Source organism: Oryctolagus cuniculus, chromosome 6 (genome assembly GCF_051225735.1).
Source record: "Oryctolagus cuniculus isolate XC-2025 breed Fujian yellow rabbit chromosome 6, ASM5122573v1, whole genome shotgun sequence".
In the NCBI taxonomy this organism is placed as follows: Eukaryota; Metazoa; Chordata; class Mammalia; order Lagomorpha; family Leporidae; genus Oryctolagus; species Oryctolagus cuniculus.
This window is the reverse complement of record NC_142872.1, coordinates 17,959,163-17,987,114: the sequence shown is the minus strand read 5'-3', so window position 1 is coordinate 17,987,114 and position 27,952 is coordinate 17,959,163. Positions and strand designations below refer to the sequence as shown.

The following is a 27,952-nucleotide window of genomic DNA, read 5'->3' as shown; positions in this document are numbered from 1 at the left end:
CTGAGCTACACCTGAACCATCTGCCCTCAGAGCTCTCACACAGCAATGAAAAAATAAACTGCATTATCCCAATGTTTGTAGGAGAAACCTCTGCAATGCCCAACATGATTTTAAAAAAAGAAGAAAGCATACTTTTCTGGACTACAACCAGGAAGAAAACTACAATTCCATTATTTTGGCCCCATCATTAAAAACATGCACAGAAATACCCACCAGACAAGCAGACACTTGCAGACAGTGTGAGCGCACAGTGCCCGGCACCAGGCTGGAGGTCAAGTGCAAACACACACGTCGCCAACCACTCCAGGGAAGGGAAGCAAAAGAAGCAATGCTTTTAAAGAATAATCAATAAACATTTTCTTTAATGAACCACATCTTCTTTAAGCAACAAAATAATCAAGTACATATCATGAGGTTAAGTGTTTTTACACATGAATCTCCACCTTACAAATTTGGTATATTAAATTGTGCTATAAATATATTTGTATATTTTCTTTTTTGAGAACTATGACGTGAAATTATATGACTACAAAAAGGATGTTGTTTTTTTTTTTACCGATTAAAAGAACGCCATGTCTTTCTACAAAAAGCAAAACTGCAGCTACAGGAAAATTATCAAAACAGTTGGATTCGTTGAGGCTTTCAATTTCAGAAGGTACCAGTGAGGAGGTCTTAGTCTCCCCGACAGGTCTCGTTCACACGGTCCGAGGGGGCAGGCGCTGCTTATACATGCCCGCGACCGCCTTGGCTGCGCTGTAGATCATCTGCCGACGAGACACCCCGGTGAAAGCCATGTGCCAATCAGTCCGGCTGACGCTGAGTAAACTCTTTTCCAGGACTTCACCCACTGTCACCAAAAGGCCCGACCACCTCAGATTGTAGTCCTGGGGAGTCAGGCTCTGAGCCTGTGGGAAAAACGAAACTGATTACACTTACGGTACACTGCAAAAGAGCACGCCAGGCAGCTTTGCTGGAAGTGACATTTCAAAGTCTCTCGGGTTACTTATAATACAAATTATGACGGACTCTGAGGAGCACAGCTGCATAGCCAACTGTTTGAAGTTACAAGGCCATAAAAGAAACAAAATAATCTTGCACACATCTGCCTTGTTTGAAATATCTTCATGTGCTTTTCTGTTCAAATATAATCTAACTCAAATCTACAATTCCATCCAGTATCAGAGCTCCAAGTCAGATGGCTTAGCGTCTAGTTCTATTACCAGTGTCACTTCAATTCAACAGTAAGACTAGTGCTAAAGTTAGTGCTGGGATTAGCTTTTATGGTCACAAAAGCTGAACCAGGAAGAGGGAAACTGCATGTTAAAGCTTCAACCCATTCAGTAAACACTTCCTGAAGGGTTCATTTCTATTTCTTTGAATTAAGAAAAAAAAAAGATTCCAACCATAAAAGAAACACACATATGAGACATTTCAGGCTGGATAAAAAAGGAGGGAAGACTCTCCTATTCAAAGGAGGAATTTCAATACACACATTTTTTACTATCTTCTGATTTTAAAACCACATGACAAAAAAAAAACTCACAAAGAATGTAAAGCACCGTGAACTTAAATGCTGCCCTTTTGGATTAATCACTGTTAGCAGTCTGCTGTGCATCTTTGCAAGCCTCCTTTCTGTACTCATGTGATGTTTTCAAAGCACATATGTGGCAGTGTCTACACGTGCCCCTGCTAGGAAGCGAGACCATACTACACATGCTCCACACAGCAGTGTGCCACAGATAACCTCAACACATGTATGTACAGGTCCACTCCACTCTGCAAGCATCAGGTCTCTTTCTTGCCAGCATATATTCCTAATAGTCAAACAAAAAGTGGCCTTTTACAGTAGCAAGCCATCTGGCACGGGGCTTGGCAAAATGAAAAGGACCACACAATAAATATTTGAGATTGTGTGGGCCAGACAGCCTCAACTACCACCGCTCAATTCTGCTATGGCACAGAAGCAGCTACTATCACATAGAAGCCAACTGACAAAATGTGTGTCAGTCACACTTGGTCACACAAACAGGAGGCAAGCCGGGGTGGGCTCTGCTCTGCATGTGCCAGCCCCACATCACAGCGATGTGAACGCTGGCAGGGGCGGGGCAGCAGCATCCTCAAGTTCCTAAATTTCCCACCGCATCTGAAGTTTGCTGACGTTTTCTAGTACACACATACCCTTCTTTTTTTTTTTTTGAAAGGCAGAGTGGACAGTGAGAGACAGAGAGACAGAGAGAAAGGTCTTCCTTTGCCGTTGGTTCACTCTCCAATGGCCGCCGCGGCCGGCACACCGCGCTGATCCAAAGCCAGGAGCCAGGTGCTTATCCTGGTCTCCCATGGGGTGCAGGGCCCAAGCACCTGGGCCATCCTCCACTGCACTCCCTGGCCACAGCAGAGGGCTGGCCTGGAAGAGGGGCAACCGGGACAGAATCCGGCGCCCCGACCGGGACTAGAACCCAGTGTGCCAGCGCCACAAGGCGGAGGATTAGTCTAGTGAGCCACGGCACCTGCCACACATACCCTCTGACCCCAATTAGCTGAGTTATTACTAAGATTATTTCCAGAAAACAGCTCCAAGTCCACTGACATCCTTTTTCCTCTTTAATCTGTTCATGAACTGAAATCCTTCAAGGTTACTGCTTCTAATGTAGCTAACATTTCTGGATTGTATTTATTCATTTTACCACCAACTTGGACATTTAAGTGACAGTGATGCATTAAATGACACTGGACTATAATGTCCTTTGGTGTTAAGCTAGGCTCACAGAATGAACTGGAAAACTTTCTGCCTTTATTTTTGATACTCTACGTAGCAAGACACACATCTGTCTCTTGATTATTTTTTTAAGACTCATAATACGAGTAGCTTTTTGAAAGAGGAAGCTCTTCCATTACAATGCTTCACTGAGTTAATTATGTTCAATCACAAGAAACTAACAATATCTGACCTTTTTTAATCACCAAAGACAGCAGCTTTGTATGGCTCAATCTAATTTCCCTTTTCCGGCCCACTCTCCATGAATAATGCCCACTTGTGCCTATGTGTTCTTCTCACCTTGTAAATAAACTGTTATCACTCTGTTAACATTTTGCTGTGTTTGTGCCTGTACTCAGAATGCTCCTCTAAGTAAGAGGTAAAAACCTGGAATAAGAATGTAGGCCCAACCAAGCCCACAACACAGGTACACTAGTAGGTTCACTTTTCAGTCAGTAAATCCAAAGACATACCTATCATCTAAGCTTCCAAATACTGACCTGTTACTCAGAAGAATCAACTAACAAAGAAGATTAAGAAAAAGAAAATGGAGCAAAATTGTAAAAATAAAAATGTGACATACAGGGGAGAGTGAACAAAAGATGGGGGTAAGGAATATAACCATAAAAAACAAAAACATGAGCAAAATAATGATCAATGAAATAATGCATTTATTATCTACCTCCAATGGTTGGAAAAGCAAAGCAGGGCAGTAACAAGACAACATGGAAGGACCAGGAAATCGAAAAGCAAAGCAAAGAGGCTAAGAGAAAAAAGGCAGAAGCAGGGGCTAGCATTGTGGTGCAGCAGGTTAAGCCACCACCTTTGGTGCAGGCATACCATATGAACCCCAAGTCGAGTTCCAGCTGCTCCGCTTCCAGTCCAGCTCCCCAATAATGCGCCCAAGTACTTGGGCCCACGCCACCCCCATGGGAGATCTGGATGGAGTTCTATGCTGCTGGTCTCGGCCTGCTCCAATCTCAGCCACAGCAGCCATTAGGGGAGTGAATCAGAGGATAAAAGATCTATCTCTGTCTCTCTCCATCTCTCCCTCTCTATAACTCTGCCTTTCAAATAAATAAATATTGTTAAAGAAAAAGACTGGAGCAAAGTTCAGGACGTATTATCCACTACCCATTTTTATTTTGAAAATGTTAGTTTCTTTGGAGCATAGTAAGTGAAGGAGGAACCAACCTGCTGTACAAATTCCAGAGGCACTGGCGTGGCCTGCGTGAATGCTTCCAGATGAATGCCGTGCACAGGATCCTCAACCACCAAACAGCCAATGTCAAACCACCTGCAAGAGAATGTGTGTGTTCCAAGTGGTTTATACACTCGTACTTGCCAAAGTTATAGTAATAGGCATAAAGAAAAACCAAGTACTATCAATCAGCAAGACATTAGCAAATTTCAAAAAGGAGCCGTTTTAAAAATCTACTTGCAACAGAATAACACATACAATCAACAGATATGAGTCTGCTGGCTTAACTCCATGAGGAGAAAAAAATGAGGAATAACCACAAAGAAACCAACTATAAATAACTCACTGTGGAAATTATACTTTACTGCTCAGATGAGGCGAGATGATGGAAGGATGGCACATAAATATGCAACAGACAAACTTACACTCACTGCAGATGCAAACAGCTTATCCTGAGTACTATATTTAAAATGTCACTTGTAAAATACTGGAAATTTTATATTGCCAATTCTACCACAAATATGCCAACTAACAAAGTTACCAGCAAATTAAAAAAAATAAGTGCATTCAGAAGAAATAACACTCACTCACCCCACTGCTGATAAATCCTTGTCATTGCATGAATTACTCACAATGAGTCAATGTGAAAACAGCCTCACGAAATCAAAGAAATCTTCCATTTAAGACAATATGTAGTTGTACATTCTAAAATTGACTTTGGAGAGGCCAACTGTAACACCCCAAAGGTTAACTAACCAGCCAGGCGCCCTGAAATCAGAAGCTGAACACACACAGGATTTGGAAAGGGAAAATAACCAGAGACTCTATTTCTAATAATATGTAGATCTGATGGAGTACAAGGCCGTGTAAAGTGGGTTAGGCTCCTATTTACATAACTGAATATTAAAATGGAAGTTTGTACTATCTGCAGTATTCATATCCTAAAACTAACTGAGCTTCCAATTAAAATGCTAAATAATGACATCTATTTTATCTAGTATACCCATCAGTATTTCACATTCTGTTATGACCACTTCCTCGGTCAAGATCACGCACCTGCGAAGTTAAATTTCAGTTTGCATAATTTTGCATGTTTTGTGCACAAAAACGCCTGTAACGTATAACGAGCCGACTAAGCTGTTGGGAATGCATGTGTTTACAAGCAGAGTCCCAAAAGTGTGAGCAGTCTCTTCTAAGGTGCCTCCAAGTACACCTCAGAAGCCAAGGTCCCCTGAAGACCACCATGCTGCTGAACGCTGTAGCTTTCTTCAGCTCAGATACATCTACAACAGCAGTCACTGTCATCCCGACCAGCAACCCTTCCATCTCCAACACTAGGAGCTGCCCAAGGAAGCATTCAGTTCTCCTCCCCGCTTCCCACTGTCCCTCAGCTTCCAGCTCCCCACCACCACCATGAGAAGGAAGAGTGGGAACCAGGCTGATCACGTTCAAGGACGGTCATGCAGGACCCCCAGTCTCTCCACGTTGCCGGTAAATACGATGGCTCTCACCAATCCAATCTGAAAGCCAACTGACTTGAAAAGGCCCCAAGAAGAACTTCAACTTCGAGATACTCAGATTTCACAAGGCAGAAGAAATCTCACAGCAGAGTGGGCATCGTGCTGGTTTTTCTTATCTAACGTAGGCAGCAGCTGGAAACTGCAAGGCCTACACTCGCTCTCTTCCTCATTAGCATTACACCTGCGAGCCCCTCCTTTGCCTCGCTCATTTTTCCTGGATTAGTCTTTCCTTGCCTTGGTGGTAAAATGTGCTTCCTTGACATTGTCTTTTTTTTTTTTTTTTTTTTTTTTTTTGACAGGCAGAATTAGTGAGAGAGAGAGAGACAGAGAGAAAGGTCTTCCTTCCGTTGGTTCACCCCCCAAATGGCTGCTATGGCCAGCGCGCTGCACCGATCCGAAGCCAGGAGCCAGGTGCTTCCTCCTGGTCTCCCATGGGGTGCAGGACCCAAGCACTTGGGCCATCCTCCACTGCCTTCCTGGGCCACAGCAGAGAGCAGGACTGGAACAGGAGCAACCAGGACAGAACCGGTGCCCCAACTGGGACTAGAACCCAGGGTACCGGCGCTGCAGGTGGATTAGCCAAGTGAGACGCGGCGCCGGCCAACACTGTCTTCTCAGGCCTGCAAAAAGAAGTGCCAAAGCACAAAACAAGTATTTGGACCTTGGATTTCTCACCTGTGTCTTGTCTTCCCACCCTGCATCACAACCTTTCTGGCAGCTCTCCTCCTCAATGCATACCAGAAACCATCATCAGGCCTCCCCTACCAGGTCCTACTAGGTTGCAGAATGGGGAGGGACCCTTTCAGGGGTGAAGTACAGACCTTTGGCTGACACGGAGCACAACCCAGACCTAGCGCGGCTCTGACTGTGACTACATGCCATCAGTACCAAAAGAAGGAAAATGGTCCCAGAGACACAAAAGTGCAGGAAGAACTCCAAAGGGTAAACATAAATGAATACTGACGGCACAGAATAATACCAGTGAAACGTCAGGAGCTGAAAACATGCGGGGCCGGCACCGTGGCACACTTGGTTAATCCTCTGCCTGTAGCACCGGCATCTCGTATGGGCGCCAGGTTCTAGTCCCGGTTGCCCCTCTTCCAGTCCAGCTCTCTGCTGTGGCCCGGGAAGGCAGTGGAGGATGGCCCAAGTGTTTGGGCTCCTGCACCTGCACGGGAGACCAGGAGGAAGCACCTGACTTCTGATCAGCACGGTGCCGTCCATAGTGGCCATTTGCGGGGTGAACCAATGGAAGGAAGACCTTTCTCTCTCTCTCTCTGTCTCTCTCACTGCCTATAATTCTACCTGTCAAATTAAAAAAAAAAAAAAAGAAAAGAAAAAGAAAGAAAGAAAAGAAAAGAAAAGAAAACATGCGGAGTGGATGCTGTGGAGCAGCGGGTTACGATGCCACTTGGGACTGCCCTATCACCTGCTCGGCACTACCAATTCAGCATCTTCCTAATCTGCCTGGACCAGCTGCGTTTCTAACACCCAGGTCAGATGGAGATCCTAGCTCCTGGCTTCAGCCTGGCCCAGCACTGGCTATGGCAGGCACTTGGGTATTAAACCAATGAATGCAAGATCTCTCCATCTGTCTGTCTGTCTCCCTCTCTCTGTCTCTCTCTGTCTCTGTCATGCTGCTTTCAAATAAATAAATCTTTTTGTTTTTTTTAAATTAAGTAACATGCATGCAGAATTAAGATGCTTGACGTGGTTGGTGATGTGGCACAGCAGGTAAAGCCACGGCCTGCAGTGCCAGCATCCCATATGGGTGCTGGTTCTAATCCCAGCTGCTCCTCTTCTTACCCTGCTCTCTGCTATGGCCTTGGAAGGCAGCGGAGGATGGCCCAAGGCCTTGGACCCCTGCACCCACATGGGAGACCTGGAAGAAGCTCCTGGCTTTGGTTCAGCGCAGCTCCAGATATTGTGGCCATTTGGGGAATGAACAAGCAAATGAAAGACACCTCTTTCTCTCTGCCTCTGCCTCTCTGTAAATGCCTTTCAAATAAATAAATAAACCTTAAAAAAAAAAAAAGATATAGGAAGTTATACTATTGATTAACTTTATATTTTTATCCCACATAAAAGCAAGGCTATGAGAGACTGGCACTGTGCCATGGCAAGTAAAGCCGCCACCTGCAGTGCCAGCATCCCATATGGGCACTGGTTTGAGTCCCGGCTGTTCCATGCCCGATCCAGCTCTCTGCTATGGCCTGGGAAAGCAGCAGAAGATGGACTAAGTCCTTGGGCCCCTGCACCTGTGTGGGAACCCAGGAAGAAGCTCCTGGCTCCTGCCTTCAGATCAGCCCAGCTCTGCCCTCTGTGGCCATTTGGGGAGTGAACCAACCTCTCTGTATGTAACTCTGCCTTTCAAATAAATTAAAAATTTTAAAAAGAAGATGCTTGACAACATTACAAGAAATAAAAAAAAAATGCTTATAAATTTTGTTACGATACAACAAAAAGGTACATTGGAACGCTTAAGGTAACCAGAAGGAAAACATCAAATAATATCTTTGGAAAGTCTTCGGCTAGAATTCAAAGTTCTTCACAACCTGCCCCCACATCATTTCTTGATTTCCCATCCAACAACCTACAGCCACGCTGATACAATCAGCAACCCCAGAACACCTTTTACCTACCTTTAACTTTTCCTCCCGCCAGAAAGTCTAACTACTTATTTCTACTATACAAGTTTTACTAGTTCAAGCACTAATCATTCACGAATTTCATCTCACTCTACCTGCACTTACCTCCACCGAAATCTTATGCAATGTTTCCTCTCAGTAAGAATTACCTACATTTCTAGAAATGTATTTAAACTTGTTCATTTTCTCTGCCAAGCTGGAGAACAATTTTCCATACTAAAGCCACAAAGCACTAGTATACATTGTTATTCAGTACTAAACAGCGAAAAACAAGCAAAATAGCAATGCAAGTATAAAAGATTTCAACAAAAGAAAGTTATATTAATATAAATCAATTCAACATATATAACAACCTTTTCCCATTAAAGACCCAACTATCAAAAATACAGAGCCTTCAGGAATGATAATTAATTATACCATATGCAGGTTTCTCTAAACTAAAGCCACAAGAGAATAGTCACTGAGTATCAAACCCAGCCATGGCCATGAGGCCTACCCACAGCCCTGCAGCACCCCGAGTATCTGAATGACCGTGTCCGCCTTTCACAGTCACTTATATCTGGGCCACTGTATCACCTCACAGTCACTGCTTTTACCTTGTGATTCTTAGCACAACCTTAGGAAGCAGGAAACTATTTCTGATTTATATTTAAAAGAAGAAGCAGGATACAGACATCAGCTAAAACACAGGACAGACAGCTAGTTAAGTGCCGGCTTTAAAACAGGAGACACTCCCTGGTGGGCATTCAGTGTGAACCCAACATCCAACTACATTTTACTTTCAAGAGAAAACGAAGACTCTTACTTGTCAGGCAGCAGCTCCGCGATGAAGTTTTCCACTGACACAGCAGTCTGCTTCTCATGGATCACTCCAGTTCGACGCAAGCTGTCTATGCGCTCTTGGGCACCCTAGACAACAACAGCATGGGTGAGACACCATTTTTCTAAACCAGTAAACACTGGGTCCAGTGTTGTACACAGCGGGCTACACCGCTACCCGCAATGCTGGCATCCCAGATCGGAGCACCAGTTCAAGTACCAGCTGCTCCACTTCCGATCCAGCTCCCAGCTAATGCACCTGGGAAAGGAGCCAAAGACGGCCCCAGTGCTTGCTTAAGTCCCTGCCACCCGCGTGGGAGATTCAGATGGAATTCCAGGACCCTGGCATCAGCCTGGACCAGCCCTGGCCATTTTGGCCAGTTGGGGAGTGAACCAGCAGATGGAAGATATCTCTCTCTCTAACTCTGCCTTTCAAATAAATAAATAAATGAATCTTTGAAACAAATACAATAGTAAATATTTAACATTAAATAAGCTAATTAATGATTATACAAGTAATACATGCCCACATTTATGCAAAAAATATATGAGGAAACTTCAAAAACGTCATGGAAAACAATTAAAAGATAAGCATTCTGGTACAAAAAATTTTGAAAAGCATGCATATAAGGGATCTTCAAAAAGCTCATGGAGGGCCAGTGTTGTGGTATAGTGGGTAAAGCTGCTGGCAGCACCCCATATGGGCACCAGTCCCAGTCCCAGCTGTACTGCTTCCGATCCAGCTCCCTGCTATGTGCCTGGGAAAGCAGCAGAAGATGGCCCAAGTGATTAGGCCCCTGCACCCACATGGGAGACCTGGATGAAGCTCCTGGCTCCTAGCGTTGGCGCCCAACCCTGCCCACTACAGCCATTAGGGAAGTGCACAGTATATTGAAGATTCTCTCTCTCTTTCTCTCTCTCTGTCTCTAACTCTGCCTTTCAAATAAAAATAAACCTTTAAGGAAAAAAATTCATGAATATGTGTATTATGGAAAAAAATATGCACACTCATTTTTATTATGCTATAGTACTCAGGGCTTTATATGTTAGAGGAGTCACAAAACCTTTAATTAATTGGTACCCAATGAAGAGACAATGAAGAGGCAGGGATATAAGTTTAATTCTTCCTTGGTTTATGGAATACAGGAGAGAAAAGGAAGATGAGGCTCCACTTGGTTTCTCTTTTCCTCTAAGTGCCACACCCATGAAATGTGACCTCTCTTGGAAGAACAAATGCAGACCCTATAGTATCAGGGTCAACTGACACTCCGTAACTACTACTCCCCACGGTTCTGAGAATGGGGTTGTATTTCTTAGCAGTATAAGGGATCAGGAAACAGCAGGGAGGACAATGAAATATGTCTCAGAACTGCAGTGCAGCAGACAGGCCCCCAGAACTCACACTGCACCCAAGAGCCTATGCTGGCCACTCGGTTCTGATGAGTAACTTAAATGCTACGTATCTTCAAAATGCATGTAGATACTCACTAGCTTTTACTTGTTGAATGTAAGATACAAAACCACAGCCATAAAAATGACTTTCCAATAAAATGGGCATGAGAAAAGTTTCAGAAACTTCCTAACTTGAATTTTGGCTGAACTATTTACTTAATTTCATGTTTAAAGGACAAATTAAATTTAGTTCAGAAAAGTCATGGAATTCAAAAATCTGATGGGGAGAGGGGAAAAAAACAGGATAAAATTCTCATACCATGATCTGCATTATTTTTTCTCATTAGCGCCCTCTACTGTTTCTGAATCATACCACGATCTGTAATTTTTTTTCATCTCATTAGCGCCCTCTACTGTTTCTGAAAAAAGCAAACAGCTGTCAAATTTCTAAGACCTTCCAAGCTTTTATTAAAGATTGTGGAAAAAGAACACACATGTCTAAATTTGGACAAAAATAAACCATAAAAACAAATCTGCATATGCTATGAAAATCATAAAACAAGGGGCGGGCACTGTAGCGTAGCAGGTAAAGCCACCACCTGCAGTGCCAGCATCCCGTATGGGCAGTGGCTCAAGTCCCAGCTGCTCCCCTTCCGATCCAGCTCTCTGCTATGGCCTGGGAAAGCAGTGGTCTACGGCCCCTGCATCCACGTGGGAGTACCAGAAGAAGCTCCTGGCTCCTGGCTTCGGATCAGCACAGCTTCGGGCTATTATGGCCATCTGTGGAGTGAACCAGTGAATGGAAGACCCCCCCCCCCCCGCCTGTCTCTCTGTAATTCTGTCAAATAAATCTTTTTTAAAAAAAATCATAAACTGAACTAGCAATAAAGACCTGCAAATAAAGGTGTTTCTTGAGGAAAAGAATCCCTATCAGCCTTTTCAGGTCAATACTAATTTTTTTAAAGATTTACTTATTTATTTCAAAGTCAGAGTTACAGAGATGGAGAGACAGAGAGATCTTTCATCTGCTGGTTCACTCCCCAGATGGCCACAACAGCCAGCACTGTGCCAGGTGTTTCATCCAGATCTCCCACGTGGCTTTAGGGGCCCAAACACTGGGCCATCTTCTGCTGCTTTTCCCAGGCCATTAGCGGGGAGCTGGATAGAAAGCGGAGCAGCCGAGACACAAATCAGTGCCTGTATGGGATGCTGGTGTCACAGGGCGTGCTTTACCACTACACAACACTGGCCCCGATACCCCTAATGAATCTCTCCTACACAACAATCTACCACACCCAATCTAACAAAATACTGAAAGTCTGAATTTTAAGAATCACCATAATAAAGCAGGTTCTCCAAATGGCCAGTTATCTCAACTCATTTTCATTGGCACTGAAAAAACTTAATGAACTTTGTCCTTCTCTTCAAAGTTAATGTAAATATCATCCTCTTAAACATGCTTCACGTTCCCCCTCTGTCCATGGTCCTGGTGACTCTCACCGGAGCACTCAGTCACCTTTCCCGGTAACTGAAACCACAGCACTGCGGGCTCGCTCTGCCCGCCTGTCTCCACCACCCTTACCCAGACCCTCACCCTGACCCTGAAAGCCACAAATCCTAACTCCAAATAAACAATTCCAAGTTCTAACCTCTCAAATTTACGCAGCCTTTACTAGAGAATTAAACCGGTAAGTTACTTTCCACCCTTTCTAAAAAGTAACATGAACACGAGCCCCACACCATGCTGACATGAGTCACGATTTACAAAGTCCCTGCTTTAGTCTCTAACCACAAGGACGCTCTCCAGCGTCTTTGTACAATAACCTATTCGTATCTTACGATTTTCCTCAGGTTACCCTCAAAAACTAAGTTCTGAAAACACTTCCTTCCCAGTTTTCCATTTTGCAAAAACACTGCTGAAATTTTTAAAATTTCAATCTATGTTTTGTTCTACTCTTTCAAATAAAAATCATCCAAACACAATTTACCTTGTGTATGACTGGCTCATTTATTTTTTTGCATATTTATTTTATTCATCTATCATACTAATTTTTTATTTCTAGATGACCCTGATTAAACTCAACAGCCATCAGTTAGCTCTGCTGAATTTTACTAAGACCAAACCCCAGCACAGCAACCTTACAGGACACGGACATGGGGAGGCAGATGCAAGGGAAAGCCCCAGGGATGAGAAACATTTCAAAACACACGAGCTTTGGCAGCACTGCTCTATGGAAAAGCACAGGCTACCATGACAAGCTAAAAGGCAGGAAACGTGTACCTCAATTCATCTTGTACGTAATACATCTACACCGCCTCACTGTTGCCAAATGCTCCAAATTCAGAAGAGCTTTGTGTGTATGTACACATGTGTGTGAAAACAGCTTCACATTCCATTTAAGGTATTAAAAATACCTGGAAAAGCACATCAAGTTCATACACCACTGTCTGGTAGACTGAACACTCATCTAGGGGTGAGCGCTGTGGTGCAGCAGGTGAAGCCACCACTTGGGTCACCCGCATCCCATTCCCAGAGTGCCAGCATGGTCTGAGTCCCGCCTACTCGGCATCCAATCTAGCTTCCTGTTGGTGCAGCCTGGGAGGCAGCAGACGATGGTGCAAGTGTTCAGGCCCTGCCACCCACATGGGAGCCCCCAGTGAAGTTCCTCACTCCTGGCTTCCCCCTGGCCCACCCCTGGCCGTTGTAGGCATCTGGGGAATGAACTAGCAGATGCAAAATCTCTCTTTTGTTTCCCTCCCTCTCTGTTGGTTTATCTTTCAAGTAGACGAGGTTAAATATTTTTTAAAATAAATAAAAAGGATCTAATAGCAAATAGCAATAAGGGTTTACGTTTAGTGACTACCTACAATCAGTTCAATGGACTATTTTCCCAATGAAGTACACTATGTCAATCACCTCATCGAATGCTTTACCTGTATTACAAACACAATGCCTGGCTGGAGCTCACAGACACTCCCAGTAAAGGTGAGCTGTTATAAATTCCTTTATGTGAAACAACACTGTCCTAGCGGAATGCACTTCTCTGTAAAGCCAGATGATCTTCGTTACTTGTGAATTCCGGATTGGTGAATCTGACCGAGACAAGCACAGAGCTAGACGTCAATTCTGCCTGAGGCTCAACGAGGCCACAGCCTGGCCCCTTGTTCAGCTTGTGTACTGCACACAGGCGGCCTTCCGCAGTCTACTCAGCGCTGCTCTTCCAGCTCCCTGAGTTTGACGTGGATGCTTCACTCAAGGGCTGTCTAGGGCTCCTAAACACAAGACGCTGTGGAGACACACCTCCCAGAGAAGACATGCGTGCTTCAGAGCGGCAGCAGAGGAGTTAAATACACACACACACACACACACACACACACACAGAGGCAGACATGAAACACTGAGACGTGTTGCCTCTTTGGTAAATGTGGGGAGCAACTCAGACTAGACTAAGTTACTGGAATTAAGACTTATTCTATGCATCTGCTCTCCCACAATATGGCGCTGGGAGAGGAAGAAACAGCTTCTACCCAGCTGCCTCTCACCAACTTGACAAGCTGCAGGAGCTGCTCCTGATTGGAGGAGAGCAGCGTGCTCGGCGTGTGGGTAGCAGAGTTGGGATTGGTGGAAGAGGACTATAAAGGAGGAGAGAGACAACATGCACCAGGAACATCTATCTGAAGGAACACCCGAGCAGCCCCCGGGAGAGCCGGCCGGCGGTGTGCCGCTCCCCCGCGGAAGTGGGGAAAGTGGCAGGGGGAACCGCCCTTCCACAGAGGTGGAAGGGACGGTAGCCAACCCGGGAAGAACCAGCAGCAAACCCGGGGAGGGCCGAGCAGACGAAAGAACAACGCAGGGTCCTGTGTTGTTCCTCCGCGAAGAGGGGGAGCGACAGGTAAAAATGTCACCAGAGACCTAGATGGGCCTAACCATGTTTTGACTCTGGGAGTAATGGTTCGGTTTTCACAAATTCAGGGTCTGCAGTGACCTCGCAGAACCTATGGGGGACAGCACTGTGGCACAGCAGGTTAACACCCCAGCCTGAAGCACCGGCATCCCATATGGGCACCAGTTCTAGACCCGGCTGCTCTACTTCCTGTCCAGCTCTCTGCTGTGGCCTGGGAAAGCAGTAGAAGATGCACCCACGTGGAAGACCCGGAGGAAACTCCTGGCTCCTGGCTTCTGATCGGCATAGCTCCGGCCGTTGCGGCTACCTGGGGAGTGAACCAGCTGATGGAATACCTCTCTCTCTCTCTCTCTCTCTGCCTCTCCTCTCTCTGTGTAACTCTGACTTTCAAGTAAAATAAATAAATCTTTAAAAAAAGAGAGAGAGAAACCTAACTATGATGTAAAGTAAGAACTGTCCATCCTGCAGGCAGAATCTCTTCCTGGGTTAGAAACACATAATGAGGGGAATGAGGGGAGTCAGGGACGGCTCCAGGCTTCTGGCCTGAGAAAACAAAGGTCAGCGCTGCCCTCAGACGAGACGGAGGAGGCTGGGTAGGGCAGGCTGCAGGGAAAAGCATGGTTCAGTGCTAGATATGTTCTGTCTGAGATATTCAAACACAACATTCAAAGACTGTGACATACTGCAACGCTGACCAAGAGGTAAGTGTTACGCGAGTCAACGGTTTACAAGCGACGTCAGGTGGAGACAGCAGCACACAGTGGACGGCATTTAACACCCTGGAACAGATGAGAGGACCCAGGAGATCGGCAGGAGCTGGGCAGACGAGCGGGAAGCAGCAAGGGAAGCCCAGAAGGAGCAAGCCCGCAGTGAAGCAGGCAAACACCGAAGTGTGGGATCCTGGAAGCCAACCAGAGAAGCAGGGAAACGCCAAAGTGTGGGATTCTGAAAGCCAGCCGGAGAAGCAGGGAAACACCGAAGTGTGCAATCCTGGAAGCCAACGGGAGAAGCAGGGAAACACTGAAGTGTGCGATCCTGGAAGCCAACCGGAGAAGCAGGGAAACACCAAAGTGTGCGATCCTGGAAGCAACCGGAGAAAGACTGAGAGGAGGAAGGAAAACGGTCTCGAAAGCCACTGAGGGGTCCGCCAGGATGGGCGTCACTGGCGGAACACTGAGAGCCAGGGTCTGGCTGGACGGGAGGGCCCAGGGAGGTGGAGAGAGGAATACGGAAAAGTGCGCGCAACTCTCGGAGCTCTGCTGTGAGAGGAAGCACACAGGCAGTGAGTGCGGCGGAGCAAAGACCCAAGACATGCTTGGAGCTTCCTGTACTTTCGTTTCTTAAGGAAACAAAGAAAAAAAAAGCCAAGCACAGAGAGAGCACAAGTCCTGAACCTCAAATGTTAGTAAGAGTGGTGATAAAAGCTTATGAATTCAAAGGCTATTCCCTTTCTGTAACAGATTAGCATGTGAAGAACGGATGAAGATCTCTTTTAGGACAAACCACTCTCTTTTTAAGCTCTCTGGGTGTTTGTTTTCCTGCCCTAATAACCAAAACCTAACTTAGATTTCTGTAAATGAAAACTCCCCCCTATTTACATCATACTACAAACCCTCTAACTAGAAGCAAGGCTGACCATTCTCTGTCCATACAAACACCCCTTAGTGCACACAGACCACAAGACCGTTAGCACGACTGGGAAAACCTTCGGTTCCAGTCTGAATGTCCCACACCGGGCCCCACGCCTACCTTCAGTCCCGCTGCGTAGCCCACGGGCTGTGGGGCGATGTTGGACTGTCCAGCTTCCCCTACAACCACAGCCAAGCCAAAGACCTCCTGGAAGGCGTCGCGGACGGCAGCGACTTTCACTTCTTTGTTTGAGGTCACAACGATATCCAGTTCACCTCCAGATTCTGAAAACACCAAGAAAAAATTTCAATTCCAAAAGCAGTTAAGACAGCTACCCCGGCAAACCCAGGGATCAGCTAGAAGTCATCACTAGACTAAGGTCCTCTCAAACATTACTCCTGAATTAAGCATAACACGATAAACATCAAAAGAAGCATAAACAAGGTATTGCTTCAAACGTCAACAGGGAATAAAAAGTAAAAGCCACATGAATCAACCCCAACTCCCATTTACGATCAAAGGCAGGGCCAGTGTTGTGGTGTAGCAGGTAAAGCTAATGTCTACAAATCCGGGATCGCTTGTGAGCTCTGGTTCAAGTCCCAGCTGCTCCACTTCCAATCCAGTCCCTGCTAACGTGCCTGAGAGGGCAACAGAACAAGACGGAGTGCCAGAGTCCTGGCTTTGGCCTGGCCCAGCCTCAGCTGTGGCAGCCATTTGGAGAGCAAACCAGTAGATGGAAGATCTCTCTCTACCTCTGCCTTTCAAATAAACAACAACAACAAAAATTTAAAAAACTAACGATTAAAGTCATTAAGTATTCTAATAATTCATATTGTTTTTACTCTTCCAAAGTTCATTGAGTTTTCAAAATTTTTATGGTAATTCAGAAAAAGATGAATTAATAGCAACAAATACTAGACTGATAACGTAGTGCAAGAATCTAAGAAGAATTTCTACTGACCACATGATCATCAGAAATGAGAATTACAATGCCCGGCTGACACTGACACATACATGAAAAGACTACAGCACACACTGATCTAACTCGTGCACGTACTGATATATGGAGCCATGCCAGGGTCCAGCGTTGTAATCATACTTTCAACCGAATGCTTCGTCTTATCAAGCACAGATTTCACCATAGGATTCCCAGCCACACCCTGCAGGAAACAAATTAATATATACTCACTCACTCTAAGAACACCATCATCATAATAATTAATCCTGATGAAACAGAGATGCCCGTAAACATTTACATACAAGAGCTCCCATCACAGTTTTGGGGATAACAATTGTAATTCAGAGAGATCTACTGCACCATAAGGCAATTATAATTAATAACATATTGTATTCCTGGAAATCACTGAGAGTACAGATTTTAAGTTTTCCTACAACAATATCTAAGTATGTGAGGTAATGCATATGTTAAGTAGTTCAATTCAACACTGGACAACACAATTTCTAAACATTCTGCTGTGCACGATACAATTAATTTCTGTTTCTCAACCACAATTTTTAAAAACTAGAAAACAACACATTTGCAAAGTAAAACACATAAAAATGTGACAGCATACACAGCACTGTAGCCATTAAAACAGCATACCATTCTGAACAATATTTTATGACTGAGAAGATGTTCACGGTATCTGCTAGGTGCATCCCCCAGCCCTCCCAAAAAAACCCACCAAATAATGTCTGCATGTCACTTTTGCAATTTGATTTTTTATTAAATGAACAGGTATATCTACATAGATACACAGACAAAAGACCATGGGAAACTGGTAATGAAATTAAAAAGGACTTTTACTTTTTCCTTACACTATTTTGTATTTTGAAAATCAAAAGTAATTTTAAAAGTAAATGCCTCTTACCTTAATAAAACCCCAGATTCCACCAGCAGATGCTTCATCCTGGCCTTGACTGATTCTAGGATCTTCTTGCTCCTCTGGGAAAGTTATGGCTGATGTGGTTCCAGTTCCCTGGGCCACAGATGTCAAACTGGCTTGCTGAGTAATGGGAGTTGGCAAAATACCTAGTCAGTGGTAAAAATTTTAATATGTGTAATTTATTCTATAAACTTTGTCCTATCAAAAGATGACATAAAACAAGATGAGTGGCTTAACAGCCTTAATAATGTAACCTATACTGAGGCATTTCAAGATTAAGTTATAAACTCAAAGAATCACCCAGGCTTGTACAAAATGCAAATTAAATAGAATTCCAAAGAAGAAATTCATTTTCTTTAATACAAGCTTACATCAAGGGTTTTAAAGATTGACAAAAACATCTATATCAAGGAGTTCATCATGTCTGTCCCATTCAGCAGCTGAATGTGGACAGCAACCCCTCTAATCTCTTTAATCTTCAAAAATATGAAGCAGCCAAACTCATCATATAAAAGCATGACCTACATTCACATATACTAAGACAGGGATGCAAAACTTGTACTCTCAATGTATTTTATGTGTAAAGGTAGGTAAGCACAATTAAATTCATAAAAATTGCAACAAAGTTGTTTCTGTTCCCTAACATAAGAAACAACAGGAAGGAGATGGTGAGATGAAGTTTTGACAACTGGTTTCCAATAATCATTCCAGATAAGCAGAAAGTCAAAATGGGGCCAAACTTGCAGCACAGCAGGAAAGCCACTGCCTGCAGCTCCAGCATCCCATATGAACGGGTTCAAGTCCCAGCTGCTTCTCTTCTGATCTGGCTCCAGGCTAATGTGCCTGGGAAAGCAATGGAGGGCGGCCCAAGTACTTGGACCCCTGCACCCACGTGGGAGACCCAGAAGAAGCTCCTGGCTTTTGGCTTTGGACTGGCCCAGCTCCAGCTGCTGTGGCAATTTGGAGAGAGAACCAGCAGATGGAAGACTACTCTCTGTCACTCCATTTCTCTTTCTGTAACTCTGCTTTTTGAATAAATAAATCTTAAAAAAAAGAATATAATAGAAGTAACTGACCCAGGATCACCAAGTCTTGGCACACTTGGGTAAATGACACTAGTCAGCCTTGACAATTTTTTAAGCAAAGCTTTGAAAAACACTCAGACTTCACCTTGCCGTTTATAAGTGTACAGATGTTAGGACAAAATGCTGGAGTTTTTTCTGATACCTCCCATGCTAATTATATACAAAGTTTGGTTTTTTTTCTTTAACAGACAGAGTTAGACAGTGGGAGAAACAGAGAAAAAGGTCTTCCTTCCATTAGTTCACCCCCTAAATGGCTGCTATGGCCAGCGCGCTGCACTGATCCGAAGGCAGGAGCCAGGTGCCTCCTCCTGGTCTTCCATGCAGGTGCAGGGCCCGAGCACTTGGGCCATCCTCCACTGCACTCCCGGGATACAGCAGAGAGCTGGACTGGAAGAGGAGCAACCAGGACAGAACTGGCGCCCCAAACCTGGGGTGCTGGCACCACAGGCAGAGGATTAGCCAAGTGAGCCATGGTGCCGGCCCTATATACAAAACTTTTAACAAATAAAAATAACAGGACCACCGCACATCGCTAATGAGAAAGTAAAATGGTGCACCTGCTTTGGAAAAGTTGGGCAGTCTTCAAGTAGCATAGGAGTAGCATAGAAGTCAGTAATTCCAGGCCCAAGTATATACTGAAGAGAAATAGAAACACATCCACACACAGCCCTGCCCACAGGTATATGAAGCAGCACTATCCAAACCACGAAAAAGTGGAATGAACCAAAACCGACTGCTCAACAGATACAGCATGATCTATTCACACCCTGGAATATTATTTAGCCTTGCAAAGGAATGAAGTGCTGGCACACTCTACAAGTGGACAAAGTCTGAAAATACTCTAAGATGTCAGTTATCAGAGATCACATGATTCCTTTTGTATGAAGTGCCCAGAATAAGCCAGTCCAGACAGAAAGTAGATCAGTGGTTGCTTAGGGCTATGAGGATCAGGCAAAGTAGGGCGTAATAGGAGTGTTGGGTTCAAGTCCTGGCTCCACGCTCCATCCCAGTTTCCCACTACTGCACACCATTAAGAGGCAGCAGGAAACGTATCAAGTGGGAGTGTGTGTTCTCTCTCTCTCAAATAAATAAATAAATAAAATGAATAATGAAATAAGCCTTCTCAAAAAAAGTGACTAGGGTAATGGATGCACAACTCTGTAAATAGACAATTACTGAATTATGCATAGTATTTTTTCCAATCTTTATTTTATTTGAAAGGCAGGGAGATGGAGTGAGAGAGAGAGAGAGAGAAGAGAGGGAGAGAGAGAGAGATCTTTCATCCACTGGTTCTCTCTAAATACCTGTAACAGCTGAGGCTGAGCCAGGAGCCCAGAATCCCGTCAGGTGCCCCATGTGAGTGACAGACTCCCAAATACCTGTGCCATGACCTCTGCCTCCCAAGTCCACAACCGCAGGAAGCCGGAGTTGGAACCGTGGCAGGACTCGCACCCAGCACTCCGACACAGAACACAGGCTTCTCATGTGGCACCTTTGCCGCCAGCCAATGCCCACCCTAAGCGATACACTTTAAACGGATGGACTGCATGATATGCGCATTACAACTCAAAAATGCTGTCCACTTTTAAAGACGCGACACTACCTGGAGTGCCGTGTTTCCTCACGAGTGAGAATTACCTGTCACTGGAGGTGCGGAGAAGGACGGCATGAGGGGCGTCTGCGGGGCTCTGCCGGCGTGGCCCCTCGTAATGTCGTAGGTCGCACCAACAGAAAACCCTGATGTAGGCGGACCCGGAGCAGGGGCGGGTAGAAGGGCACTGGGAGCAGACGCTGAAGGTGGGAAGTGGAACGGAGGAGCATGACTGAAGGCAGCAGCAGGCGCCGAGGACACAGGAGGTGGCACTGAAGTCCCCAGTGGGGGGACAGACGGAACCGGGGAAGGAGGCACAAAAGGTAAGGGTGCCGAGGGCCTGACGGGCGCCAGGGACGGCTGAGGGGTCGAGTAGGCGTGCGGCGGCAAGGACTCCAGAGTGGACACGTTCGCAGAGGGAAAAGAACTGGTCGCAGCTAGAGCAAACAAGAGAGGAGGACGTGAGGAAAATATCGGAGATGCTCTTTACTTAGTTTTCTCGTGATTTTGTTCTTACAAATTTTAAAAAGTGAACAGGCCACATCCCCAGGAACAACTATAAATGTTTAATTTAAAATATGCAGTAAATATGGTTGAGTGCAAATGACTCCTACAAGGAAACAGCTACATGAACTTAAATTATGACACTGTTCATCAAGTAGATCTTAGTTGTTGGCTTATTTGTTTCAGTATGTTTTTAATAAAAAAAAAAAAAAAACACTTTTCATTCCTGGTGTGAATATAAAAATCTAAGGCTGAAAAAGGTTAATCAAATCACAAGACAGAACAAACCTAGCACAGGACTTTTAGATATTCTGTTGTGGTAAGAGACAGAAGATGTACAGTCAATATGAATATAAGGAATAAAAGTCTACCTAAAGCAAAACACATTTTTTGACTTAAACAAAAACACTATTTGTTTTTATTCTTTAGACGAAAAAGACTATTTCCCTCCATCCCGACAAAGATCCGAAAAGTTGGAGAACATGCATGCCCAGCATCTCACTCCGCTGCAAACACACAGATGTTAAGACAACTGCAGTACCTAAAGGAACTGGGCTGGGAGACACAGCAGTGGTAACCAGGCCCGCAGGGTTCGGGGGAGGAGTCCCAGGTGGTGTTGTCTCTATTCCACTCTCTTCCATCATTTTTCCTTAATTACAATGTACTGCAAAAATATCAAAATGTCATAAATATTATATAGTTACAAAAAGTGCATTTTTAAAGCCTGTATAAAGAACAATTAAAAAATCATCATAAAGAAACAAATGTCTGCTTTACTGCTTATATTGTAATTTATTTCTAGACGATTCATTTGTCAAAGATCCTACCAGTCAAGTAGAATATTTAATATGTAAGCAGTCTGTGATATTTCCATATTCACACTTTATAAATGGGAAATAATTTTGTTAACTATAATATTAGTTATCCAATGTATATCAAATAGGAAATTACTACTGTGATTTCTGCCAGATGAGTTTACGTGAAAGCTCTGTCTAGACTTGTTATTATATTTAAAAGTAAACAAAATATTTAATGTATTTTTGAAACTCTCTTCCCTCATAACCTTTTACATGTGAGCTTCTCCATGTAACACAACAGTAAAACGTGCTTGACTTGATACATGCATTGATTCCCAGTTCTCCCAGTTCGTATTTTAAAGCCCACCCAGGAACAGCTAAATGATACGTCTCAGGTTTCAGAAACCTTAACTACAGAACAAATGCCGCTGGACAGCAGGGTCCGAACCGATGATAACGGATGACAAAACACAGGACAACTTCCTTAAAAACTGCAGATTTTCCAGTTCATCTCAAGTATAACTCCAACTTCTAATTTGGCGAATTCGTTTCTGCGGTATGAACTCAGCTAACAAATGCTCAGTAAAGGTCAACCGCTGGCCAAACTCTATCCTGGTGCTGCTGCAAATATAATAGGGGGTAACAACAAACAGAACTCTCACACTCCAGCACAGGAAACAATCAAATAACACCCGTGCACAAGGCAGCGCAGCCCCAATCACACGCGCTGAGGGAAGAGCTCTGCTCAACAGGGCTGATTTCGGCTTGGCGGTCAGGAAAGAGCTCCCAGAAAGTCACAGCTGGCTGGGATCTGAAGGAGAAGCACAACTTAATTAGCCACAGGCAGAGGATAAGGGAGGCAGGGGCCAGAGTGAACGCACCAGGTGCAAAGCCCCGCAGGTCAGAAGCAGCAAGACGCATCCAAGCACACTCAGGTGGCAAGGAACAGAGATGGGCAGGAGGAGCCCAGCTCTCCCAGGCCTTTGTAAGTCGGGGCAAGAAGCTGGGTTTCTTAAGAACAGAAAGTTCTGGGGTGTATTCAAGCTGAGAGTGACACATTCATCTTCTGTTTAACTATTATGAGATTTTAGACTCTTAAGATTCAAAAATACTACACCTCCTGAGTACTCTAGGCCCGACCTCTCTCAGTAAGAGCATCGTACACATTGCAGTATAATGATCCAAACCACTGCTATCTGACTATTAACTATTCACCTGTGTGTGTGTACACAGTTCTATGAACTGTATTTGTGTGTGTAGAGTTCCATGAGGTTTCACCATATACACAGACCTGTAAAACCACCCCAAAATCATAACGTGCATGTGCACACACAGTTCTATGAGGCTTCATCATACACACAGACTTGTAAACCACCACACAATCAGGACATGCGTGTGTGTGTACAGTTCTAGGAGGTTTCACCATATGCACAGACCTATATAACTACCACACAATCAGGACGTGTGTATGTATGTATACATTTCTATGAGGTTCTGTCATACACATAGACCTGTATAATCACCACGTAATCAGGACATGTGTTTGTGTGTGCACAGTTCTATGAAGTTTCATCATACCCACAGACCTAACTACCACACAATCAGACCGTGTGAGTGTGTGTACAGTTCTATGAGGTTTCATCATACCCACAGACCTGTGTAACTACCACAAAATCAGGACATGTGTGTTTATAGTTCTATAAGTTCATCATACCCACAGACCTGTGTATCTACTACACAATCAGGAAGCACGTGTGTGTATGTGTGTACAGTTCTATGGGGTTTCATCATACCCACAGACCTGTGTAACTACCACACAATCAGGAAGCGTGTGTGTGTGTGTATACACAGTTCTATGAGGTTTCATCATACCCACAGACCTGTGTAACTACCACACAATCAGGACGTGTGTGTGTATGTGTGTGTATACACAGTTCTGTGAGGTTTCATCATACCCACAGACCTGTGTATCTACTACACAATCAGGAAGCGTGTGTGTGTATGTGTGTACAGTTCTATGGGGTTTCATCATACCCACAGACCTGTGTAACTACCACATAATCAGGAAGCGTGTGTGTGTGTGTGTGTGTGTGTGTTGTGTGTATAGTTCTGTGAGGTCTCATCATATCCACAGACCTGTATAACTACACAATCAGGACATGTGTGTGTGTGTGTGTACACAGTTCTGTGAGGTTTCATCATACCCACAGACCTATGTAACTACCATACAATCAGGAAGCGTGTGTGTGTGTACACAGTTCTGTGAGGTTTTGTTATCCCCACAGACCTGTATAACTACACAATCAGGACGTGTGTGTGTGTGTATACACAGTTCTGTGAGGTTTCATCATACCCACAGACCTGTGTAACTACCACACAATCAGGACGTGTGTGTGTGTAGTTCTATGAGGTTTCATCATACCCACAGACCTATACAACCACCACAATCAGGAAGCGTGTGTGTGTGTGTGTGTATACAGTTCCATGAGGTTTCATCTTACCCACAGACGTGTACAACCACCACAATCAGGATGTAGAATTCCTCCATCACTCCAGAGAAATTTCCCCCACTCCTTTGCCACACATTTGCACCACTGGCAACCTCCTCATATTGATTCCATATATGAAACAGAAACAGATCACAGCACAGGCCACCTCTGAGACTGCCCTTTTTCACTCAGTATAACGTCCCTCAGATCAATCTAAGTTGCTGAATGCACCAATGGTGGTTCCTTCTTATTGTGGAATCGTAGCAGTCCACTGCACCGTTCTGTCAGTTTCTTCATTCACCGCTGACGGACCCTGAGGCTGATTCCACTTACTGGTAAACCGTGTCTGTGTTCTGAAACGATTCCTTTGGGGCAGGCACTTGACCTAGCGGTTACCACGCCAGTCAGGATGTCTGAAGCCCACATCAGAGTGCCTGGGTGGGCGTCCTGGCTCCTCTCCCGACTCCAGCATTCCTGCTAACATGTATCCTGGAAGGCAGCAGGAAACCATGCAAGTAGGGTCCCTGCTACTCACATGGGAGCCTTGGATTGAGTTCCTGGCTCCTAGCTTTGGCCTAGCGCAGCCCAGGCTTTGCAGGTATCTGGCGAGCAAACCAGCAGATGATGGATGGATTTCTCTCTATTTAAACAGCTTTAAAGAACGGCCTCTATAAAAACAAAACAAAAAAATACTGCTTTGACCTAAGTGTGTAGACTGTGTCACTGGGCAGCAAGAGCAGACACAGTGAGAGCGTAAGGACATTGACAGAAGTAGCCCAAAGAGGAGGTGGCAACAACCTGGACTAAGCAAACACATAAAGGGCAGGAGTGGCTATGCTCACCAGGGCTCTCCTGGAAAAACACGCAGACATTTTTTAGTCGTCACAACTAGAGGGGTACAACTGCCATCTGGCAGATACATGCACACCCCACCCACCGGAGTTATCTGGCTCCAGACATCAACAGTGCCAAGGCTAGACAACGGTGGTGACAGTGGAGATGAAGAAGTCAGGTGGCCAAACTCAGTGACTGCCAGGATAGGAGACATGGAGGGGAGAGGCATGACCTGCACTCACTAGAGAAGGAACAGGCAAGAACCAGTGCTGCTTGATGCTGCCTTTCTCTGGAAAAGCAGATCAACTTCCTGACAGGCTAAGTTTAAGATCCTTCAAACACACTGACTCACACGGAGCTCAGAAACCACGCCATTGTGGGTGCCTTCGGTGTTCTAACAGTCTCTAAACCCAGTCATGGGGCTGGCGCTGTGGCACACCGGGTTAACACCCCGGTCTGAAGCACCAGCATCCCATATGGGCGCCAGTTCAAGTCCCGGCTGCTCCTCTTCCAATCCAGCTTTCTGTGATGGCCTGGGAAAGCAGAAGATGGCCCAAGTCCTTGGACCCCTGCACCCGCATTGGGAGACCCGGAGGAAGCTCCTGGCTCCGGATCAGCACAGCTCCAGCCATTGCTGTCAATTGGGGAGTGAACCAGTGGATAGAAGGTCTCTCTCTCTCACTCTCTCTCTTTCTCTCTTTCTGCCTCTCCTCTCTCTGTATAACTCTGACTTTCAAATAAATAAATAAATCATTAAAAAAAATAAAGTCAGTCCTGAAATGGGATTATCTGAGAAGAGACTAACCCAGAAGGGGGAAAATGACTGAAAACCAGTGTTTCAGTCAGACAGGAGGTGATCTTGCGGAGAATGAGATGAGCGGAAAGAAAGGAAGACACCCAGCAGAAGGCGATGTTGAAAGAACAGTGCTTCCAGGGAAGGGGGGGAGGGGGGGCGGGACCACAGGCTGCAGAGAAGCCAAACAGGATCCTACAACCTGCAGGATGCAAGGGGTTTTCCAAACCAGAGAACCTGCTGAGAGGGCAGCGCGGGTTACACAGGGTGCACACAGCTTTCAAACAGGCTGTAAACGTGAAGGAAGGATGCTAGCAGGGTCCAGGGAGGCTACATCCTGCTGTTAAGTACCTGTAAGCCAAAGGCAGAACACCTGACTCAGAGAGCCCGCCAGGGCCTACACCACCGTCCACCAAAGCCACCTGTCTTCATCTCATCTGTTATGGGTAATTCACAGACATTACCCAATCTTACAACAGCTAGTGGATAACCTGATCCCCACCCTTAGCAAATGCCTCGCCGAAGAACCTGCAGAATGAAGAAAAAGCCACAACCTGAGATCAGCGATCAATTCCTTTCACCTTTCAAAGCTTCTGAGAACTGGCTTCAAGATAATGCCGAAGTACGTTTTTTTTAAAGATTTATTTTATTTTACTTGAAAGTCAGAGTTACACAGAGAGAGAAGGAGAGGGAGGGAGAGAGAGGGAGAGGGAGGGAGAGAGGGAGAGAGGGAGAGGGAGAGGGAGAGGGAGAGGGAGAGGGAGAGGGAGGGAGGGAGGGAGAGAGAGGGAGAGGGAGAGAGAGAAAGAGGGGGGTGGGGGCTTCCATCCGCTGGTTCACTCCCCAGTTGGGCGCAAGGGCCTGAGCTGTGCCGATCCGAAGCCAGGAGCCAGGAGCTTCCTCTGGGTCTCCCACGTGAGTTCAGGGGCCCAAGGACTTGGGCCATCTTCTACTGCCTTCTCAGGCCATAGCAGAGAGCTGGGTCGGAAGAGGAGCAGCTGGGACTCGAACCGGCGCCCCAAAGGGATGCCGACACTCCACCCGCTCCGCCACAGCGGCGGCCCCATCTAGGTAAATTTTGCATGCATAAACATAACACCTCCTACTAAAAAATTACCTATTACGCCAAAACAACACTGAAGCGTCAGAGTATGTCAAGAGTGTAGGGCTCAAGGCTCAGCAGAGACGGTACTACTGCACCAACGTGAGCGATGGGATGGAAATGCCCTCGAAACAGTCCTCGGCCTCCGGCCAGGCCCTGCTCCTCCTCGAAAGAAACGCTACACTGGGCCCACGCTAACCTCCACAGCACGAAGAGCGGTTAGTACCGCGGATGCACGGTGCCTCCACCACCAGGGCTGGAGGCTCGGCTGTGCGTTCTCATCCGACCCCAGACAGACTCGCATCGGTGTTCAGGGAATTCAACAAGCTGCACGGGGCTGGGATGCAGAAACAGGTCAGGGGGGCAGAGCGGACAGCCGTCCCTCGGGACGACCGCGCTGAGCGGCGAGCGGCACCCAGCCAGTGGGTGATGCCAGCCTGGGAGCCGGGCTGTCCAGCCGAGGAGCCTGAGGCAGGTCCCGACTCCGAACAAAGACACCGAGAGCACCCAGAGGCCGGCCGGGCTCCGACGGGGGCCTCGTCAGGGCTGGCTCTCCCGCGGCGGCTCCCTGCGGCTCTGCCACGTCCCCAGGCCGGACGGGGCCGGGCTAAGGTCCGCGGGCACTCGCCGCAAGCGCGCCGAAGGTGGGGCCACACGGCCACGGCCACCGGCCGGGAGCAGGGACCCCGGCCAGCGGCGGGGGCTGCTCGCCCGGCCGAGCGCACCCCAGCCCGCCGCCGCCCGGACCTGGCTACCTGCGGCCCGGAACGGCCTCGGCGCCCCGCACGCCGGCCGGCCCGCCCACCTTGCAGGGACTGCACCCCTCCGGGCCCAGCCAGCACCTGCCTTGTCCCCGCGCCGCGCCAGGAGGACGTTCACCTGGAGTCCCGGGCGAGCGCCTGCACAGCGTCTACACAGCGCGGGACAGGGAAGTCGGGGTGTAGCACCGCTGGTAGCAGCAGACAAGGAAGATGCAGACGAGAACTCCCCGCGCGCTTCCCC

The 27,952-nt window shown here is 46.1% G+C and overlaps 1 protein-coding gene across 3 annotated transcripts; it reads right to left on the bottom strand.

The window, feature by feature from the left end:
• Positions 1 to 332: 332 nt before the first annotated feature.
• On the bottom strand, positions 333 to 27,952 carry PRRC1 (proline rich coiled-coil 1). Of its 3 annotated transcripts, none has more exons than XM_051843377.3 (9): positions 27,797 to 27,952; positions 21,477 to 21,599; positions 20,479 to 20,868; positions 17,741 to 17,901; positions 16,927 to 17,029; positions 15,990 to 16,153; positions 8,930 to 9,033; positions 3,950 to 4,052; positions 333 to 905 (listed from the first exon to the last, which is right to left on the bottom strand). In XM_051843377.3, the coding sequence occupies exons 2-9, from the start codon at positions 21,577 to 21,579 to the stop codon at positions 696 to 698; spliced, it is 1,338 nt and encodes a 445-aa protein (XP_051699337.1). In that variant the 5' UTR covers positions 21,580 to 21,599; positions 27,797 to 27,952; the 3' UTR covers positions 333 to 695. The 3 variants fall into 3 exon arrangements, with proteins under 3 accessions (XP_051699337.1, XP_069931893.1, XP_051699336.1); XM_070075792.2 differs by having other exon boundaries at positions 21,477 to 24,889; positions 27,830 to 27,952; XM_051843376.3 differs by having other exon boundaries at positions 27,830 to 27,952.

Coding starts and splice junctions, on each gene's coding strand:
- PRRC1 (XM_051843377.3), bottom strand. CDS start 21,579: ATGATGGAAGAGAGTGGAATAGAGACAACACCACCTGGGACTCCTCCC. Junction 20,869..21,476: donor TCCCAGCCCAGTTCCTTTAG/GTACTGCAGTTG, acceptor TGTTTGCTCTAG/CTGCGACCAGTTCTTTTCCC. Junction 906..3,949: donor CTCTGGAATTTGTACAGCAG/GTTGGTTCCTCC, acceptor TTTTTCCCACAG/GCTCAGAGCCTGACTCCCCA.